This window comes from Chelonia mydas, chromosome 24 (assembly GCF_015237465.2).
Source record: "Chelonia mydas isolate rCheMyd1 chromosome 24, rCheMyd1.pri.v2, whole genome shotgun sequence".
Classification (NCBI taxonomy): domain Eukaryota; kingdom Metazoa; phylum Chordata; order Testudines; family Cheloniidae; genus Chelonia; species Chelonia mydas.
The window spans coordinates 6,809,967-6,831,662 of NC_051264.2; the positions used below are offsets into that span (position 1 = coordinate 6,809,967).

The following is a 21,696-nucleotide window of genomic DNA, read 5'->3' on the forward strand; positions in this document are numbered from 1 at the left end:
AACTGAAATACCCACGGAGATATTCCAATTCCTTTCTTGTAAACCCTTTTCACTCATGTATTCGGAAACATGGTCATCTTACATATTTGAATATTCTAAAAAAACACCTGGAAATCATGTCTCATTGATGCCTAGCTCAAGGGAAGTTTAATACAGTATGGCACAAGCAGCCACACGGACCTCACTAGCCCGTGTCCCATATATGAGACTCAGGCTATTTCAACATCCATGAAATTTAGGAGAAGACAGCTACGACCTGAAGCTTGTCTGTTGCATTTGTCATGGTGCTTAGAAATGTAAAATGTTATCGGAAGTAGCTGTGGATGGTTAATAGGAAAGTTTAAATTTTAAAAGCACCTGGTGCATTTTACATGTTATAAATGTGATCAGTCTAATTGGGAATGAATCACTTGGCTTCAATATTCTTTTTTTTTTTTAATTCAGCTATTTGATAGTGTGTGGATGGCTTAAAAAAACACACGACATCCTGAGAATTTAACAAATTTATTTGAGCATAAGCTTTCGTGAGCTACAGCTCACTTCATCGGATGCATCAAATAAATTGGTTAGTCTCTAAGGTGCCACAAGTACTCCTTTTCTTTTTGCGAATACAGACTAACACGGCTGCTACTCTGAAACCTGAGAATTCAACATATTTGCCAATCTCCTGATCAAAAATAGGCTAAAGCAATCTGAATGTTTTGTAAAAATAATTTCAAAACTTTTCTCATCTAGCCAACCACCTGTACATTGAATTCCATCCCAAGGGGATATGGGCCAGCAGAGATACTATGCCCTAAACACCAAAAGTTAGACAATGCTGAGACACACTTCATCCTAATGACGTTTATCCTATTATTATTTTATTTGTTACTTCTATAGTACTATAGGTATTTATAATACAGGTATGTTAATTATGTGATGCTGACATGCCCATATGAAATTCCTGTGAATCAAGTCAATAATCCATGCTATAATTGTAACAGAGAAGCAATTCAGGCATCTCAGTAGAGCTGTATGGGAGAAGATTGCAATGCCATTGATTATGCCTTAACTGTTCCTCATTTTCTCCTTTCACTGCTACTAAATTTACTTATTTGTATTTAAAATAAAAATCCTCAACTTTTAAAAAACTGCAACAAAACCATAGAGTGTTGTATGGCTACTGTTTATTTGCTTGGTCCCTATTAATTTAATTAAAGGAAATGGAGAGTATTTCACCCAGTTGTATTTCTTTTATATACATTCACTATAAAATTGATCTTCACTAGTGAAAGTCCAGTGCATGTTAAATGTTAAGACAAAGTTTAAAGCTACTGTAGGCATTAGATTTTTATTTCTATGATAAAAAGCCCCTAATGCAGAGTCTAAACTGTTCTAACCAATTTTAGAAAGGGAGTCTGGGATATCTGAACTTTTAGGAGTCCATTCTTCAAGTTGATACACAGGAACTTACTATGCAAAACCCCTTTGTTAGAAGATGATTCAGATTATCTCAGCCAAACAGAAAGCATTGTTGTGTTTTCAATTAGCCAGAGTGTTTGCTGCAGCTAATAAATATACTTTCACTCCCGAAGAGCACCTTCCAGGGAAGAGAAGGATTCATTCGACATCTCTTTTCTTTTACATTTGAAAAATGCATATATGAGGCTATCCATGTCCATCGACCCACCTGCACTTGGGACTCTCTTTGAAGTGCAAGTCCCTGTAGCGTAAAAATTGATGACAGGCTGCAGTCTAGAACTTTGAGTATTTTTAACATAGATCAGTCGTCTATCTCCAGGGTTTATCATGTCACCCAAAACTGCTGTATCTGAGTACCTGTCATATAAAAGTAATAGCAATAGCAAAGTCTCTGCTCTCCTCCCTACTGGGGATAAAAACTGAAGTTAGGGTTGGGATTTTGTTTTTAATTTTTTAGATTTTATTATTTTATTATTTTTGGTTTGTTTATTTAGTTAGGCTAATATTTTGCAGGGTGATGTTTTGATGGCTTGCGGGGGATGGCGGGGGTTCTTTGTTTGTCTGGTTATTTGTTTTTGTTTTTTCAGTTAGCTGGGCTTTTCGCTTTGCTTGTTTGTTTAGTTGGGCTTTTTTGGAGGGAACAGGGTATCTGTGTTGTGAGCATCAAAATCATTTGCAAAAGCTCAGAGCTGGTTGCTGGGTTATTTGCATCTGCCTGTGGTCAGTGTCAACTCACTACTTTTGCCACTCTTGTTTTGTTTGTCAGAGAGCAAAACACTTTATTTTCTTGTTGTCTGTAATCACTTGTTGTCTAACGGTTTCACCACAAAAGAACCAGCCTTTGTTAATGAACTTCCTCGCTCACTGAACCACAGGGGAAAAAAATAGCGTACATGTTTTTGTAATGTAGATCTAAATATATCTCCTTATTTTTCTCTCTCTCTTATCTTCTGAAGATCATCTTAGCCCATCTGCACAAAAAGACGTTACGAAGCATTTGTAGATCTGTGGCCCTAGTCCTGCAGACATGTGCTAACTGTATTCCCAGGAGTAATCCCACTGATTTCAATGGGACTCCTAAAGGGAATAAAGTAAAGTCCTGGCATAAGTATTTGCCTAAGATTGTATTTATGAGGGCTCAGTGGGCCATATCGTGCCTTCCATGAGAAGATAGCACAATATGGTACAATACTCTTTGCATTCTCTGTCTCCTATGGCAGTGGCTCTCAACCTTTCCAGGCTACTGTACCCCTTTCAGGAGTCTGATTTGTCTTGCATACCCCCAAGTTTCTCCTCACTCAAAAGCTACTTGCTTACACAATCAGACATAAAAATACACAAGTGTCACAGCACACTAGTACTGAAAAATTGCGGACTTTCTCATTTTTACCATATAATTATAAAATAAATCAATTGGAATATAAATCTTGTACGTACACGTCAAAGTGTATAGTATAGAGAGCAGTATAAACAAGTCATTGTCTCTATGAAATTTTAGTTTGTACTGACTTTGCTAGTGCTTTTTATGTAGCCTATTGTAAAACTAGGCAAATACCTAGGTAAGTTGATGTACCCCCTGGTAGACCTCTGCGTACCCCCAGGGATACACGTACCCCTGGTTGAGAACCACTGCCCTATGGCATTTTCCCCAATAGTGACAACTGAACCTTAAGAGCTTTGGAGGATTAGCTGGGATATGTATCTGTCTGAAATGCTTTGGGTTGTGATTCTGCAGTCCTCACTCAGGCAAAATTTCCACCTACATCAATGGGAATTTTGCCTCATGAAGCAACAGGCTCTAGCCCTGAGTTTGGAAATAGGGCTGAAAACTCTGACCCAAACATATGATCCCAAGAGACTTTCCGCTCCTTGTTTGAGTCTGGCCAGAAATACTGTGACTCTCTGCATGGATTATCTATTTTTGTTTTCAGCTCAGAGCAGAGAGACAGGAAACAATTTTCTCAACTTCACCAAAGGTTATCAAACCTCAGGGGCGTTTCAGTTTGTGTTTAGCTCTAATTTAGTGCAAATTGTTTACATATCTCTCACCATCAACTGAATGTAACTCATTTAAATAATTCATATAAGTCTTACTAATGTTACCCAGAAAGCCTCTTTAAACCATTTCGAACAATGACCTTCCCGTGAAAGCTCCCGCTCAATGTAACATATAGTTGTAAAGTGGGGGTCCAACTTTTTATAGAATGAATTTGATTTAGCCTTAGCTGACAGACAGAGGGCTTGACCTTTCCTTGCAGCATGGGCATCTGCCTGCCTTTTGTCCAAGTGCTGCAGAGAAGAACTGGTCAGAAACTGGGGTGATTTTTACAATGAAATTTTTGATGTTTTGTAGGAAAAAACTAAAACTTTTTGGTTTTCGGGTTTTCAACAAATAGTCGAAATTTTCTGAGGAAAGCAGATATTTTTTCAGCAAAAAAAATTCATTTTGTTTCAGATCCCACTTTTCCACTGAAAACGGTTGTGATGGAAAATCTCCCATCAGCCTCAAGGCCCTGCTGGGCTCCTCACTAATTCAATATGCCTGAGTAGCACCAGTTGTGAGAAATGCCCTTTTCCACTTTGAGCTTGGTAGGAGACTTCACCCTTTCTTTCAGATGATGAACTAACTGGCTGTAGTGACCCACATGTTCACCACCTCCCCTGGTTTTGGGACAGACAGTGGAAACAAGAGGTGGGTTAAACAAGCAACAAACTAAATGTCATGGCACAAATAAGGAGGAGATAGCGAGAAAGAAGATCAATAGTAATGGAAGAGCTAGATAACAGGCAGAGGCATTATATCCTTCCTGCGATGGGGTGTATAGACCCTACAAGACAGCAGACTCTAAAGGGTTAAGACAGGAAGCAATCACTTCCCCAGCTGCAGCTAAATGGCAGGTTTAACAGCTGGGATAAAAAGCTGCAACCCAGCTGGAATGGGGCAGCTGCCAAAGAGACTCTGGGTATGTCTACACTGCATGGCTGATCCAGGTCAGCTGACACAGGGTTGCAGGGCTCGGACTCTGAGACCTTCCTTTCTTGCAGGGTCTCAGAGCCTGGCTCCAGCCTGAGCATCTATACTGAGATTGTATAGCCTCACAGCCTGAGCCCTGCAAGCCCGTGTCAGTTGACCCTAGTTCTGAGACTTGGCGCCGCAGGTTTTTTATCGCAGTGTAGACATACCTGGAGAGGGGCAGGGGTGGAGCTCCACAGGGTCAGATGGGAAAAAGCTGCCCAGGCAAATGAATTCCCTGCCAATACCTGTCAGGCACAGATGTAGGAAGCAGCCCAGGGAGGCAGCCGGAGAGTTAAACAAAAATAAGTCTTTTTGACTGCCTAACATAGGATTCCTGGTCTGGGACCCAGAGGAAAGAGCAGGCCTGGGTCCCCCTGCCATCCCCTCTTGGAAGGGGGTAGAGACTGATGAGACACCAGACCTGGGTGGCAGCACTAATTTTACTTTTTGTTCCTGCTTTAATTTCCTTTGCTTCTACCTGCTGAAGAAGGGACTGAAGAAACCTGTAAAAGGGCCCCACCAGAAACAGGGGTAGGAGAAGCCCTAAGGCAAGGGCTGGATTCTTGGGACTGCTGACTGGAGACCCACCCAGGACCAGCAGAACTGTGGGGTGAGGTCCCGTATAACCCCTGAAGGAGAGTGACCCGGCTGGAGGCTCAGAGGAAGGCTGAGTGATACAGCTTCCATCCCAGAATGGAGTACAAGAAACCGAGGCAGGAATGTAACCGCAATTCTACAATGGACTGCCAGGGGGCGCTCCAGGACCGAGTCCTGCCCACTACGCACCTCAGTCAGGCCACGTGCCATGGCATAGGTGGCATAGCAGGTTCTCATAAAGCCCATGACACCTCTACAGCCTCATAAATGCGATGCCAAAAAGGCCCAATCCTATGCGGAGCCATGCCCCAGTGGGTGTTCTGGATGTGCACAGGTTGCAGGACTGGATCCAACCTGCAGAGTAAGGAGACTGGTGGTCCAACCTCTCCCATAGTCTGGAAACACATAAAAGGAGGCGTCAGTTCTGTCATTTCTGAAACAAGCTGCAGCTTTCACTTTGGTGATTTAAATGGCAAATAAAGTCCTCCAAGCCTGGCCTCCAGACGATCATTACCGTCTATCGATCCAGATGGTCATTGTTGCTATCAGTAAATACAGCAGAAGGATGGGTGGGTGCAGGAATTAACTCCCTCGGTTTTTCATACCATGTGCTGGATGCATTGTACCATGCAACACTGGCACATTAACCAACACTGCACACTATTCTGACCCTTTAGAAACCAACACTGCATGCTGTATGTGGTAGAATATTTTCTTCTGTGTTGTCCTATATTTGGGTATTTATACTTACTCATAATCATTATGAGCCAAATTTTCAAAGGCATCAGACTTAAGGGCAAAAAATACCGTAGAAAATCAATGCAACTTAGGTGCTTTTGAAAATGTACCCTATAGTATATCAGGGTCTGATATTAATTCATCAACAGTCAGCATCCCTTGGGGGTTCCTCCCCACTCCTCTCCCCTCCCCTCCCCTCCCCCTCCCTCCTCCCCCCCCCGGTCAGTTGATATCCATCTACACCACAGCACACTCTCCTGGGCCGTGTTCTTCATCAGAAATGACCCTTCACTGAAGCAGCGTATCAGACTTTCGTTGTGTTTTCTACAAACATGCTCTTTGCCAAGTATCTGATTTTCTCTTCCATGGGTAAAACTCCTTGTGTTACTGAACAGCATTCAGAAAATAGCCAGTGCAAGAGGATGTGGACTTTTGTGGTAGCTTAGCAGAGTTTTGCTTCATTTTAGATGCACTTCCATTCATCTGAGCTAGCTTTAGCATGGTTTCTAGTAGTCACACTGCAGCCACTTTTACAGAGCATAAGTATTATCAGACTAAATCAGTTTTATTTTTGAACTATCCCATTTGTCTATGGCAGAGAGAGATCCAATGAAAGCTGACTATAATGACATAATCTGTTTTATTTCTGCAGTGTTGGGAGCACAGTTATCTCTGTACCCGACTCAGCAATTCCTGTTTGTTGAAATTAGTGCTACGGCAAAGATCCCCTGTTCTTCCACAGAAAAACTGGAAGGAGGTGGCATTTCGGTGTATTGGTACAGGAGAAGAGAAGGTGAGGGGCCCACCTGCATCAAGAAGTGCTTAAATGATCAAAATGTAAGTAAGTTTGCTTGCAAAGCCGAGACACGCGGCATGACACTGGAAATCTACAATATTCAGCAGAAGGAGTCTGGTGACTATTACTGGGCAGTTAAATCCAGCAGCTATCTGATTTTCGACAATGGATCCACACTGATTGTTGGAGGTAAGGAAAGATAAAGGTATAACTCAAGGGGAAAAGTGATTAACAATGCAGAGATGTTAAAAAAACCCAGGAAAATGGAACATGGTACAACTTTCAAAGCTGAAATGGTTGAAAAGGAGACACTAAGCTGAAAAATAATAACTAAATGGAGCTGCTAAGAAGCAGATTCTGCATTTTTAGAGGACTCAATTAAATTTTTTCCTTTAATGGTTAAAGATGACAGATTTTGTTAAAAAAAAAAAAGCTCCTGAATAATAATAATTAACCCACTTCCCTCAGACCTCGTGCTTTTCACCAGTAGATCCCAAAGCACTTTAGTTTTACCCTCATCATTATTTATTGCTGCCAGATTGTTTTGACCTAACAGCCTCAAATGCATTTAGTAACAATTATTCTTTTCCTTCTGCAGAATTTTTTACTTTGAACAAATCCCCATCTCATGAGATTAACATTCCTAGTGGCCGGTCCGTTACACTAGTGTAATTATATTGACTTCAGTGGAAGTGTACAATTGTAAGAAAGTAAAATTGGTGCCCTTAATTAGATAATAAACAGCCGGCAGGTCTGTTGTGAGTCAGACGTAGGATGGAACAATAAATTCTCTGCTTTATTCTGCTCAGACAGCTACACCAGCAGCAGCTGGGTTTTGCTTCTGGTTCCATCTCCCCACGGCCTCATTTCCACTGGGACGGTTGATCTGGCTTGCATTGTCCACGGAGTCTCCAACCCAGTCCAAATTTCCTGGAATATTTCTGGGGATCTGCAGGAACAGGCGCTAAAGCGATCACTGAAAGCAAAGGATGGCTCCTTAATGCTCGTAAGTCACCTTAGCATCCCAAAAGACACCTGGACAAGTGTGAAAATTTTCACATGTGAAGTCAAATTCAACTCTTCTGGCAGCAGTGTTAAGAAAAGTGCCAGGTATTTTGAACGTGAGTGATTTTATATTTGCTTCTGGAACTAAAAGAAACTACGACTTTACTTAAACTGCAAGGCAAGTAAATAACGGATGACACAGAGAGAAAGCTGAAGTGTTTAATGCATTTTTTGCTTCAGTCTTCACTGGAAAGGTTAATTGTAACCAGTTGTTTCACACAATCAATATTAACAAAGAGGAGGAAGGATCTCAGGCCAGAATAGGGAAAGAACAGGTTAAAGAATATTTACATAAATTGTATGTATTTAAGTCAGAGGGGCCTGATGAAATTCACCCTAGTGTGGTAGAGAGAGAGAGCCTGGAGCACTGGGGCTGGTGCAAGACCTGAGGCCCGAATTAGAGGCTGTGAACCAAAGTCAGGCCATGTATTAAAGCAGATGCTTACAAGTTCACTGTCCAGTACATGAACTTGGCAAAGTTGCTAAAACATAGGAACTCCTAGGAAGTACTAGGCACTAGATATTTACATAAATTCATTCCAGAAGGCTAGTACGGATCCACCCTAATCCAGTACAAGATAAGATGGTTTGACAGAATAATGAATAAGGATGTTTTGTCCGAGATATTAGGAACAAGATACAAGGGGAGGTAACAAACAGATGTCATGAGACACATAAGGTGGTACGAAAGTTGCTTATCCCGGTTGCTCGTCTTAGTCTATACATTTTGGGGGACCTTGCCTTAATCCTTTGTGTGGCCGAGGGGACCGCAGAAATTCCCACTGCTGACTGAGCCGCTCCTTGCTAGGGGGCACTCACTGGTTAATGTACTTGTGGGAGCCATTAGGACTGTGACTTGAGGGCAATAAACTTGGCTGAGTGCCTTTGTCACCAATCCGAGAGCTGTGCCTGTAGTCTTTCCCTCTGAGCAATGTGGAGGTCTGCTGCATTAACAGGCTGCGCTCTCTGCTGGTGCTGATAACACCAGAGCTCCAGGGACAGGAGCACTGAGCAGTTGTAACAGCTCAGCAGCCTTGAGTGTGACAGCAACAACATTCCACCCTTCCACACCTAGACTACTTAAGGAAGTAGCTGATGCAACGTCATTAGTGATTATCTTCGAGACTGCATGAAGATGTTTTTAACTTTGAGGTTCTGGTGTAGTTAAGAACTTGAACATGCTACCTAGGGAGGCTGTGGAATCCCCATCACTGGAGGTTTTTAATAACAGGTTGGACAAACACCTGTCAAGCACGGTCTAGGTTTGTTTTGTCCTGCCTCAGCACAGGCTCCTGGATTTGAGGTCTTCTCGAGGTCCCTTCCAGCCCTACATTGCTATGATCCTATGACTTGTAAACTACATTGGTGGAATCCTGGCCCCACTGAAGGCAATGGCAAAAATCCCATTCACTTCAATGGAACCAGGTTTGTAAATTAAGCCAAAGGGTTTAACGCAGTGGTTCTTAAACTTTTGTGGTGATGACCCCTTTCACACAGGAAGCCTCTGAGTGCGACCCCCTCTTATGAATTAAAAACACTTTTTTTATATTTAACTCTATTATAAATGCTGGAGGTGAAGCAGGGTTTGGGGTGGAGACTGACAGCTCGTGACCCCCCAGGTAATAACCTCACGACCCCCTGAGGGGTGACGATCCCCAGTTTGAGAACCCCCGGTTTAATGAAACGGTGCAAACATGACTACCCCAGCTCCTGATGATCCACTGGAGTCTGCTTCCTCCACAGTCCGTCTTGGCTGGTGTGTACTGCAGATATGTGCCATGTGGTGGCAGTTTTCCTGGTGGGGTTGATGGTGTCTCTGAGTCTGGCTTGGATTCGCGGCTGTTCCAGTCCAGGTAATCAACACATCACAGTCCATTCTAGATGGACAGACCGATAGGCTCAGCAGCCCTATTAATATTTGGGCTGACTTCTCACACAGACACAAACTGAAAACAGTTCTTTCAGTCCCTTCTGCTTGGCCTTGCTGAACATGTATTCCTTCCGGCTGCTCAGTAACTCTTCGGTAGAGAAAAGCCCTATATTCAGCCAGGGAATCACTATTGCATCTGAGGACTGACACACTATTTATATCAGTCATCGTTTGCTTTATCACCCAGGGCCAATTTCCACCTGAAACAAGCAGGTGAAACTGCCATGGGAATCTCTGGGCAAATTCAGTTGATGTAAACAGTGATGTAAATTACACAGCAGGAGCCTGATTACCCCATGAGTTGTAAATGCACAGCTCCCCATGAAGTGGCAGGAGAATCTGGCTCTGGGTGTAAATTGGTCAGAAAACACATGTAGGGGGTGAAGTAGTTGCGCTAATGGGCCTGTTGCCACTCTTTGACTCAAGCGGCCAGTCAAATTTCAGGGCCTTCGGGCTCCAGCTGGAACTAGAAATTGATGGACTCTCCTGTTTTCTTTGTTCATTCCTTGTAAATAAACAAGATTGCATCAAAGTCCTGCTTCTCAAATGCATGAGGAACCAAGAACAAAAGGGGAAGTTTCTTAGCTAACATCCCCAAGCCTCTTCAGCCAACACTGGGCCCAAAATATCTCTCTCTCTAGCTTTTTCCAGGGTCATGCTACTCACAGGCTCCTGCCTGGCTTTCCTGCTCTTTGCCTCTGCCTCTCTGTTCTTGTCTGTTCTCAGTGTCTGTGTGTTTTCCCTGCACACACCCCACACAAGCAATACTCAGCAAACCCCCTCTGCCCACTTAGTCAGTGTGGTTTCATAACTCCCCTTTGCCGTAGGTGGGGGCATTCTGATTAATTCAGTCCAAGAGCTACATTAATTGAAGGGTGCATTCACGCCTAATCGCAGAGGTTTGTAATCCAAACTGTCACAAGTACCTCTTAGCATAACACTACTGTTTGCTGGTTGTGCAAAAGGAGTGAATTCAGGACGCAGACCATTTGCCACTATAATTCTCCTGGAGCTGGATTTACACCCTGGATGAATTTGGCCCATTCTGTCTGTTTTGGGAATACGGTAAAGGAGGGAGAACTGCAGCCTCAGAGGAGTTAAAAGGTGCATTAAAAACTCTCTGAATCCTAAACTCTTTTTTCAGCCATGTGCTGAACTCTCAAAGCAAGGTTTCCACAATCGTTTGTGTGCTAATAATGTGCACCGTTTTCAAGAGGAGCATTCAGTAAAGCTTAGTAACCTGTTTGAAACCACCTGTGTCAAACTCAAACAGTTATCTGACCTTGCATGGAGGTAACTAATGGTACGAAATGTTGTCAAACAGGGTCAAAGGGTTTATGCCCAAGTGAAGTTTCAGTCAAGGAATCACAACCAGATCAGGATGCAGTGGCTGATGGAAGAGAAAAATCATAACCCACACTGGGATCCGAGCCTGGAAACTCACAGCTGGCTCACTGCCGACCTCGACGATGGCAGCCATTTTGTAAGGTGGTGTCTTTCTGTAAAAGCTGTTGGATTGTTGTTATTGCTTCTGCTCCTCACGGCTGCTGCGTGTGGCTCAGCTGCAAAATATAACTCGAAAGTAACCTGACTTGTCCATCTAGAGTATAAACAGCAGGAAGTCACAGAAAGAACCACACCCGTGGAGGTGACAGATTTCCTGCTGCGATAGGAAAGACACTGTCATGCCTGTGAGGGAGCTGCTGGCCCCTTCCTGACACTTACTGGGGTTCTTTGGTCGGCCCGTTCCCAGGACCAAAAGAAAGGGGATGGGCCGATGAGAAACTGGCAGTCCTCGGGGCCAATGGGGAGAGACCGATGCTCCACGTCAGCTAGATTGATAGGGCAGGCAGTCCAATGAGCCAGCCAGGAGCCTGGAGGGCCCGTCCTCCTTCTGAGGTGGACCTGCCTACGGCAGAGTGAGTAGGGCCGAGCTAAGGGGAGAGCAGCCGGAGCCAGAGGGGCCAGGGAGCAGCCCAGACGGCAGAGCCAGGGGCTGGAGCTGGAGGAGCCCGGAGCTGGGCTGGGGCAGAGGTGGGGGCTGGAGCTGGAGGAGCCCAGAGCTGGGCTGGGGCAGAGGCGGGGGCTGGAGCTGGGGGAGCCCGGAGCTGGGCTAGGGGCAGAGGCGGGGGCTGGAGCTGGAGGAACCCGGAGCTGGGCTGGGGGCAGAGGCGGGGGCTGGAGCTGGAGGAGCCCAGAGCTGGGCTGGGGGCAGAGCTGGGGGCTGGAGCTGGGAGGAGCCCGGAGCTGGGCTGGGGCAGAGGCGGGGGCTGGAGGTGGGGGAGCCCGGAGCTGGGCTGGGGCAGAGGCGGGGGCTGGAGCTGGAGGAGCCCGGAGCTGGGCTGGGGGCAGAGCTGGGGGCTGGAGCTGGAGGAGCCCAGAGCTGGGCTGGGGGCAGAGCCGGGGGCTGGAGCTAGAGGAGCCCGGAGCTGGGCTGGGGGCAGAGCCGGGGGCTGGAGCTAGAGGAGCCCGGAGCTGGGCTGGGGGCAGAGCTGGGGGCTGGAGCTGGAGGAGCCCAGAGCTGGGCTGGGGGCAGAGGCGGGGGCTGGAGCTGGAGGAGCCCGGAGCTGGGCTGGGGGCAGAGCCGGGGGCTGGAGCTGGAGGAGCCCGGAGCTGGGCTGGGGGCAGAGCCGGGGGCTGGAGCTGGAGGAGCCCGGAGCTGGGCTGGGGGCAGAGCTGGGGGCTGGAGCTGGAGGAGCCCGGAGCTGGAGGAGCCCAGAGCTGGGCTGGGGGCAGAGCCGGGGGCGGGGGCAGTGCAGGCCAGCTGCCGACAGGGAGCCAGGGCTGAGCTGCAGCTGGGAGCTGCGGGGCCGGAGCTGGGGAGTGGACGCCGGCCCTGCTGCACGTAACACCAGAGCCGAGCGCGTTGAGTGGCTGGCGAGAGTGAGGGGGACTGAGGGCAGAGGGCCCAGCTCAGGGAGACGTCGCCAGACAAGAGACCTCGCAGGCCGGACTCGGAGAAGGGACATGAACTCGATGGGGAGTGGCAGCGCTGGGGAGAAGGATCCTGCCACCTAAATCCTGAAGGCGAGTGGCCACCCCCAGAGCAGGGGTCTGATCCGGGGTATCACTGCAACACAGCCAGGGCTTGGGAAGGAGGCCTGGGAAGTGTGAGGAACAGGTTGTGAGCTTCCCTGACATCCCAGAGCCGGCTGGTTGTGGTGTTTCCTGTGTCTACAGGGTGGGGTTCCTTGTTCTCTTTAACCTTTCCCATTTTTTCCCTATTTTTTTTTTTACAGTTGTTGTTTAGTGGATTGCATTGGGTTTGAACTGTATGTAATGATCCATGGGTCAGGGAAGCGTGCGGTGTGGAGAGAGGACCCCAGAGTGCGGACACCCTCGCCCCTGTCCCATGCAGCAAAGTCCTCACATCCCCGACAAGACTGGGGCTTCAGCCTCCCAGGAATCCTGGGCCCAGCCTTGTTGGCATTATGACAACTCTGCCGCATGGGAGACTGGAAGGGGAGTCCTCAAGGTCAGACAGGCATCTGGGTAAAGGGAGTTGGAGTGAGGACTCAGATCCGTTCGCTGGCTGATTCCATCGGGTTAGTGTATAAGCTAGGAAAGTTCCCCACAATAGTGGGACCATTCCCCCAATTACATACAGGTATCTTTGCAACATATTGGTACATTTAGGGACAAATCCCTCCCTCTCTGTGGGAGCAAAGGGTCGTTGACAGTGTCATTTCATAAAGGGTGTCAGGATTGCAGGAGCCTGCATGTGACCTACGTTGCACCCTGTTTGCTTCAGAACTTGGAGTGGCTCCACCACCGTTTTGTGACCCGTGAAGGAGACGATTCCTCCCCTCTTCCCCCTGAGCTCAGTTACTCAGGCTGGGTGCTGGTAACAGGAGTTGGGGCTTAGGGCCTGCCTTATTCACACAGGCAGTCACCGTGAACTTAGCTACTCTCATGTCTAATCGAGTCCTTAGTGGTTTTGAAAGGGTAGGTGGGAGAAACTGAACATCCACCTGACTGGGTGTGAGACTCAGGTGTGTTACCGGTGGCACAAGCAGGACCAGAAAAATCTAGATGCAGAACCAGCCTTGGCCCCCTGACGCACACAGCAGATGGAAGGGGCAGAACCAGACAGAAGTGACACTTTCCAGCTGGGTGGAGGTTGCTTTTGGCTGCCTCCTAGGAGCTGCCATCAGCAGGACCGTGCCGCCTGGCCAGCAGTATCGTTCCATGGTGTGAGGGGAGATGACGAATGGGAAACTGTGTCTGAACGGAGCTGTGTGAGGTCAGGCTCTGTCCACATCCCTGTCCTGGAGCAGCTACTCCAACAAATTCCTCGGGAAACTGCTGTTTTTCCTGAAGGGCTCAATCCACAGGGCCTCGTGCCAACACCCATCTATCTTCTATCAGTAACAGCTTTATCAATGGGAGGGGCTCCCCCAGCCACGGAGCCTGCACATGCTGCCTGGTTGGATCCTAACTCCTCGTTTTGAAGCTGTAATTCTAAATGTTGCTCATTAAAAAATATGCCACGTCCTCCCTCATGTTTCCGTTCGTTTCTCTAGCAGCTGAGATGCATGAAGCTCAGCACATTATATATGACAGGTGACTTCTACTTTCTTTGGGCCCGATACTGCTCTCACTGACGCTGGTGTATACCAGTGCAGAGGAACTCTGCTGAAGGCAGTGGAGTGACTCTGGGTTTACAGGTGTCACTGAGAGCAGAAGATGGCCTTTTGTATTTCATTTGGGGCCAGGCGATGAACCTCTCACTCCCATTGGGGAGCCATTATTCACAGCAGGAGTGCTGCTGAAGTCCTAGGGACTGTTCACATCCGTAACTTCTCACCCGTGTGGCTACAGGTGTTACAATCTGACGCTTAACATACATGTTCTGTTATTGGATGCTAAACCAGCCCTGTCGCTCACCACGAGTGACCGTAAAAATGTGAAAACACAGGCCTGATTGTGATCTAAGTACTGACCCCAATGCCACAGCACGACCGGCCTTGGGCTGGGATCCCTTTAGATTGCTCCCTCCACACACGGTGAGTGCTTGGATGGAAACCTCCTCCAGTATAGTAAGTAGCTTCACAAATTCAGTGGGTGACACTGTCACCCTCAATCAGAACCAAATTCCCATCATGGTGATAAGGGATGCTATGGTGCAGGAAGTATGTAAATGCAATCCCCCCTCAACCTATAGTCGATTCTGCACAGCTTTCTTGCAAGAATGGAGGTGTCAACCCAGAATATGGGTTCAGAGAAATGACTAAGGAAGCGGTTGTATTTCAAGGAAATTCATATCACATTATAGCACATTACAAACATGAGACTTTCTATATTTCTCTCGCTTTCTCTTTCATTCTTTCTTTCTGCATCTCCTGTTTTAAAAAAAACATACGCCATTTTTGTGAGACTCAGTCACAGAGGAGCATTTCTGTTACTGTACATCAGAGTCGCATATTCAGTCTGAAACAGAAAAAGGAAAGATCAGATATTAATTTTATTTGGAAAGTTCAAAAGGCATCAATTGATCAGGTTTTGTTTGATAAGAATGTGAAAAAACATATTTCAGATTTCTTGGTTGTGGTCTTTTGTCCTGGTAGCTGAGTTCAGTGGCTGGCAGGGCCGGCTCCAGCTTTTTTGCCGCCCCAAGCGGCAAAGGAAAAAAAAATAAAGAAAAAAAAAGAAGACAAACTCGATTGAGCTGCCGCCGAAGGGCTGCCGAAGAGGAAGAGAGGGAATGAAGGACCTGCTGCTGACTTGCCGCTGAAGACCCGGACGTGCCACCCCAATAACAGATGGAGTGCCGCCCCTTTCTATTGGCCGTCCCAGGCACCTGCTTCCTTCGCTGGTGCCTGGAGCCGACCCTGGTGGCTGGATGGTGTTGGTGGCTTGTGATATACATAAGGTCAGATTAGAAGTTCTGGTGGTCGCTTACAGAAATATACACTGCACTATTTCACTATCCCTGACCTGCAGCCACCTCTGGGGTGGAACCCAGGAGTTCTTCGGTACTAATAACCCTACACAACACTTCTACTAGAAGAGCAGAGAAGAATAAATTCAAATGAAACCTCTGTGAATTCAGGAGGCAAAGTGTAGACACTAGGGTTGGAAATTGGCCAAGGCACTGGTTCTAATCCCCTGTTGTTAATACACTGTATCTTTCTGACATACCAATGGTGGAAAAAGCAGTTTACCTGTGGCATCTGCCTCATAGGTATTTGATTGCCTCTTTGCACAGCTCTCCCTGATGGATGAAACAGACAAGGGGATAGTTATAGGGATGTGTGATGAGTTTCTGCTTTATAGCACAGTTATGACTGAGTTACCTCTGATGGGGCACTTTCTCCAGAGCAAGATCAACAGCTGGATAAGGAGAAGGATGAAAATACAGGGCAGCCCCGCGTAGAACACAATCCCACAGTCTCCTGCAGAGAGAAGAGATGCTGAGAATGGAAAACTGCGAGCAAAACAGATGGGCAAAAGGAGATCTTTTCCCCAGAACTCCACGTTCATTCCTCTGTGCTCTGTAGCATGTTGCCCACCTGTATGTGGAGGCTATGGGATGTGGAAAGGACAGGGGACAGTGGCCTTACAAAAATTGTAGTAGCCAATGATCTGCCATGCAAATTCCCTTTCCTTCCCTCTACCCCTCATAATTCCTCTAATGTGTGGATCATTGAGTTTTGTGATCAGATTCCATGTGGTTCCTTTTTTCCCAGCACAAGCTTGCAGGAAAAGCAGAGGCAATTAGGAAATTAAATGTCCAATTGGCAGGCTGGACACACTCATCTGTGCCACCTGGAATTTGTTTGGCAGGTGAAGAGCTCATCTACATGTTTATGTTTTGCCACTGTAACATTGCCAGCATCACTCCTCCTGGCTCAGGAACTGAAATAACCTGTGCTGGTGTAAGGCACCTTTATCCTGGTATAACTGCGTCCACACTGAGGCTTTTACTGGCATAGTCATGTCAGCAAAAATTTACATCACTGCCCAACAGAGTTACCCGGTAACAGTGGAGACAAGCCTACTCCTGCTGGCTTGCACTGGACATCACACCATTGAGTCATTTTAGCCTGAGACAGCCTGCTCCAGTGATGAGTGCAATAGAATCAGGTTATTTAGGGGATAGCTCAGAATCCTAGAGGCCACAGGTGGAGATGACCTTGTTTCAGGAGGTGCCCTCTAGCTCCCTCCTGACCATAGCAGGATTTTTCCCTATATTATAGTGGCTAATGTTTGTCCAGTCCTCTTTATTGGGGCTGTCAGCCCTGCCTCTGGGCAATTGTTCCATTATCTGTTAGATCTTGCTGTCAGGAAGCCATTCCTGACATTCATCCTGCTGTTCCCTCTGCTGATTTCCTTCCTGATGCGCCGTTATTCCCCTTTGGCTCACTCCAAGTGACCCTTCTGTGTCCTTGCTGTGCTTCAGGCTGCTTGACCAGAAACCCAGTTCACATCACTGAGGGTTGAAAAATGAAGGTTTTCAGAAGGGCTGGGGGTGGGAAAGTGGGTGATGGGGGAGTGGCCATAACTGTAACTTCCCCACACCTCAAGCACCTTCTCAGAGGTTTCCAAAACCTCTGCTTGCTCCCATTGGTTATCATTCCCCTGAGCCATCCCATGTGATTCTATTTCTCTAGCTTGGAGTAATGTTGCTGACTCTTGGTGCCCAGATACCATGGTGAGGGGCATAGCATAAATGCTAGGTAGGTTAGGTTAGGTTTGATGATAGGATACTGGACCTGTTTCCTTGGAGACTGTAACATTGATGCTTCTCCCTGTGCTGCTCTCCTTGGCTGTACAAGTGCAGATCGTCTCCTGGTTCCATGTCTCAGAAGGGATTGTCATTAGGCTCCAAACACTAAAGACCCCTTTACCGTCTATGGCTCCAGCATCCGTCTGACTGTCAGACGCCTCCTCACCAGTGTGCCAAAGAACTTCACTCCAGGGAGGAGTGAAATCAGAGAGCAGGCAGAGCAGAGGAATGACGGGGGGAAGCTCAGCATCCTCTGGGGCAGAGGGAACCAGGATGGAAAGGCTTGGCTCGGAGGCATCTAAAAGAGAGTTGAGTCACCAAAAATAGAGACTGGGAAGAACCTGTCAGCGGTAGCTCAGCTAGTCCATACCCTGCTGCTACCCTTACCCCACCAGTGCAGCATGTTTCTAATGCTTTGTCTCTGCCTGTTTTCAGTGTCTTACACTAGCGGTTTTCAACCTTTTTTCATTTGAGGACCCTTACAAAATTTTGAATGGAGGTGTGGACCCCTTTGGAAATCTTGGACTAGTCTGCAGACCCCCACGGGTCTGAAGAGCACAGGTTGAAAACCACTGTCTTACACTATGGGGCATCCACCTTGGGAGACTCCCACGATCCATCGCCTTTCAGAAGTTTGTATGAATATGATCATCAAGGGTGATTTGCTCAGTGCCGACAATATGTTTGGTTAGGTAGAAATGCAAAAGAAGAGCTGGTCAAGTATGGTGGTGAGGACACCAGACCAGGAGTCAGGAGGCCTGAGATCCATTCCCAGCTCTGTGTCTGACTTACTCTGTGACCCTGAAGACAAGTTCATATTGCATCTGTGACTCATTCCCCAAATGTAAAGTTAAGGAAACACTACTATCTATGGAAGAAAAGCCCTGACAGAGGAACCTTTCTTGTTTAAATATGATAGTCATTCTACATTTTCCTACTATTACATTCATCCCATTTGTCTGATACAGCCTCTAGTAGCACGCAAAATAATTCCATGCCTTCTTCTTTAGGTACAGTCTTTGGAATATTTGCACAGATTGTGGATCAAAAATATATAGATAGTAGTAGCTGTACATTGAATTATTATGTTCAGTTCATACTGTGCTGCTTGAGAGACAATGAATAGTGCCCTGTATGAAAACGTTGGGGGAATCATTTCATGAAGCTTGGTGAATGCCTGAAAAAGAACCTGATTAATATTGAAGTTTTAATAGGATAGGAGGACAGGTGAAACATACCCCATGTCCTAGGCTCAGACAGTTTCAGTAGGAATCATCATCAAGTGTGACTATCAAATCTGATTCCTAATGTAACATACCAACTAGAAGGCAGGGAAATAGCACCTTGCACTTACAAGGTGCTTTTCATCCATACATCTCAAAGTGCTTTTACATAGGAGACTCATTGTCCCCATTATACAGACGAGGAATCTGAGATGCAGAGAAAATAAAGGTCAGATTTTCCAAAATTTCCCAGGTTTTGATCACAGCGTTTTAAAAGTCCCATCATTTATTTGGGCACCTAAATGGGAGCTGTTGGGTGCTGATTTCTTTTAATCACCCCCCCTGTGCCCAGTGTTTCAGGAACAGAATCCAGGTCTCCTAATTTCCAACCCTATGCCCTGGGTCACTGTCTGGACTGTTCTGCCTCTATGCACAAATGCCGATGGCTTAAAGCTGAAACAGGGGGATCGGTCACAACCTAGCCAAAAAAAGATGATTTTTTCAAACACCACCTAGCATTACGTTATCATTGTTCTGAGGCACTGAAAACTCACCTGTGACAATTAGTCTGGTCCCATTCCCAAAGTTGGGCTGTAGATACACAGAGGCAGAGAGGCCACAGTAATAAACCCCTGAGTCATCTCTTTGTACATTACTGATAAGTAGAGAAAATGTGTTTGCCGTAATGTTCACATTACTCAAGTATTTTCCATCTAAAGATTCAGACTGAGAACTCTGATGAATCCCATGCAAACTTCCATTTTGTTGTTCCTTGTACCACCGAACTCGCCATTCTTCTTTTGATATTCTACAGTCCAGATGTGCAGTCTGTCCAGAGGTCAGCCACAGCTGTGCTGGTCTTTGCAGGATTTGTATCCCTTCTTCCGAGGCAGCCACTATACAGAGGAAGAAAGGAGTATGTTAATATAGTGAGCACTGGACAAGCCTGGGCTTTTGCAATACACTTTACAGAGCAGATGATCCAAGAATAATATAAAGCACATATTTATTAAATATTCATTTTAATTTTTCTCTATTTCTAGCCATTTGTTTTGTTAGGATTCATGTAGCCGGTGCAGGAATTAAAGTAATGTAACAACAAAAAACAACCTCAGTGTTCAGAACCCAGGGGTACATACTTCCAGTTCCCAGCACTAATCACCAGGCTACACATCCCCACTTGAACTTACCAAAATCAATGGTAAAAACCCTTCATTTGACTATATTGTACATGGGAGAGGCTTTTACTAACATAACGCTTTGTGTTTCAAATTCTCTCTTTGATCATTCTGCAGAAAAATACATCAGAACGTATGTAAGACATCAGCATAAAAGAAAAATAAATTTTGCACCCCAATGCAGGATATTAACTAGAAACTATTCTCAAGGTGTTAATATCTGGCATTCAGGTTATTTTACCTTTCCTTAGATTTCAATTGATGGACTAAAAGATGTGAATTTCTCTCTCACCAGGCTGATGTTAGAATCTCTTGGAATTGCAGAAGGACGTTATGCATAAAGTTAATTGTTTTTAGGGTGGTAGAGAAGAAGCATGAAATAAATCAGGCTAAAATACTTACTCCGCAGATAGACTAGAATCATCCCAACTATGTGGTGGGACATCTTGTGCCTTTCTTCAGTAATGAATAGGTGATGCTGTGAGACAGACAGACGCCTGCTAGCTAATGGATCTCTTGATGAAAGGCTTTGTCACGTGGAGAGGAAAATGTTCTGTTTCCTCTCAAAGATCTGTGGGGCAACATGCATGACAAAGGAAGAGGGTCAGGAGATATTAATAACCCCATTCAAAACCTGCTCTGAGAACCAGCAGAGCAAACCTGGGAGAAAATATTCCTTTGCCTCCAAAATCTATAAGAGAAGAAGTTCAAGCTCAGACTGGGTAACAGCATGGTATGTGTCTCAGATGGAATATTTGTGTTATAATTGGATGCCCATAACAAGACATTCTTCTGACTGCAATTCAGGTGGAATATTTTCTCTGCTTCAGGGATTGATAAGGTCAGATGGTATGAGCATCAATAAAAAGGCATAAAAAGGTTCATGAAAACTGTGTTAAAATTGTGATTTATCACTTTTAATTTCAGGGTTTTTTCCTGGTCCTGCTTGTTGTTTGTGGGGAAGTGTGCAATCTGGGAGCAACAGCAGTCAGTCTGGAAAGAGCCAGCCTAGAAAAAGACAGGTGAATTTTGTCTCTCTGCCTTATGGAGCAGCCTGTTTTGTCTCTCTCTGTTTTTGGTTACTGTGTGTTATCATTCTGGATTCTAAGAATAAAGGTAGTGTTAGGTTGCAAACTTTCAGCAAGAGTATTTGATGTTTTTTGTCTAACTTCTCTGTTGTATGCAGTGAACAGCCACCAAGAGGCATATAAAATGATTTTAGCAAAGGATGGAGGAAACCAACAAACAGGCCCACTGGGCATTCTGGAAGGGGTGAAATTAGCAAAAATACACCTTAACTTGTTTGTTTAATTGTTACGATAGATTAAGAAAAAGACTGGGGGTGGAGCCATCTGGGAAAGCAACAGATGGGGCTAGAATATGAAAGTGTGGTGGAGTCACCCCACTCTGGAAAATTTTGGGGCAAAACCTACTTTTAGGACACTTATTTCAGATATGTGCATAATGCATCTTACTTAACGCAATGTGCAAAATGCTTTTTGGAGAGAACAAAATGAAATGCCCACTAAGAGATTCCAAATCCATGCCCTCTGAACAGTTGTCAACCCCGCAATCTGTGGCTTGCCTTCACTTGAACATTAAGGCTGAGAGTTGCAAAGTTCCATTGAGGATGTGATTGGCCAGATGAAATGAGCACCGAAATTGCCCTTTCAAACCTCAGCCTCAATAAAATCCTTCTGCAAATCAGGCCAAAACCTTGGCTGAGCCCACTCTCCTATTCTCCCATGTTCATTTTTAGGCCATATATAAGCTGGCCGAGCCTGGAGGTTGCTCTAAACTGCACCAGCAGGTCATGACTCCCAAAGAGCCGTTTGCCAGCTGGGGACACCCCGAGTGCAGACTGCTCCTGCCACATGACACGCCAAGGGCTGTTGGCTGCAAGGGCTGGCTGTGTTGCCTTAACACCCCCTGGCACATGCAGCTAGTTCCTGCTCCCTTG

The 21,696-nt window shown here is 46.0% G+C and overlaps 2 protein-coding genes across 3 annotated transcripts; one reads left to right on the forward strand and one right to left on the reverse strand.

Moving 5' to 3' along the window:
• Positions 1-6,102: 6,102 nt before the first annotated feature.
• LOC114021006 lies at positions 6,103-20,758 on the forward strand. Its single transcript, XM_027828693.3, has 5 exons — positions 6,103-6,184; positions 6,468-6,800; positions 7,421-7,617; positions 9,420-9,529; positions 20,664-20,758. The coding sequence occupies exons 1-5, from the start codon at positions 6,148-6,150 to the stop codon at positions 20,746-20,748; spliced, it is 762 nt and encodes a 253-aa protein (XP_027684494.3). The 5' UTR covers positions 6,103-6,147; the 3' UTR covers positions 20,749-20,758.
• LOC114021007 (T cell receptor alpha chain MC.7.G5) lies at positions 14,824-20,256 on the reverse strand. Of its 2 annotated transcripts, XM_027828706.3 has the most exons (6): positions 20,139-20,256; positions 19,113-19,454; positions 17,322-17,633; positions 15,903-16,001; positions 15,771-15,820; positions 14,824-15,036 (listed from the first exon to the last, which is right to left on the reverse strand). In XM_027828706.3, the coding sequence occupies exons 1-6, from the start codon at positions 20,179-20,181 to the stop codon at positions 14,989-14,991; spliced, it is 894 nt and encodes a 297-aa protein (XP_027684507.1). In that variant the 5' UTR covers positions 20,182-20,256; the 3' UTR covers positions 14,824-14,988. The 2 variants fall into 2 exon arrangements, with proteins under 2 accessions (XP_027684507.1, XP_037738506.1); XM_037882578.2 differs by lacking the exon at positions 17,322-17,633.
• Positions 20,759-21,696: the final 938 nt, after the last annotated feature.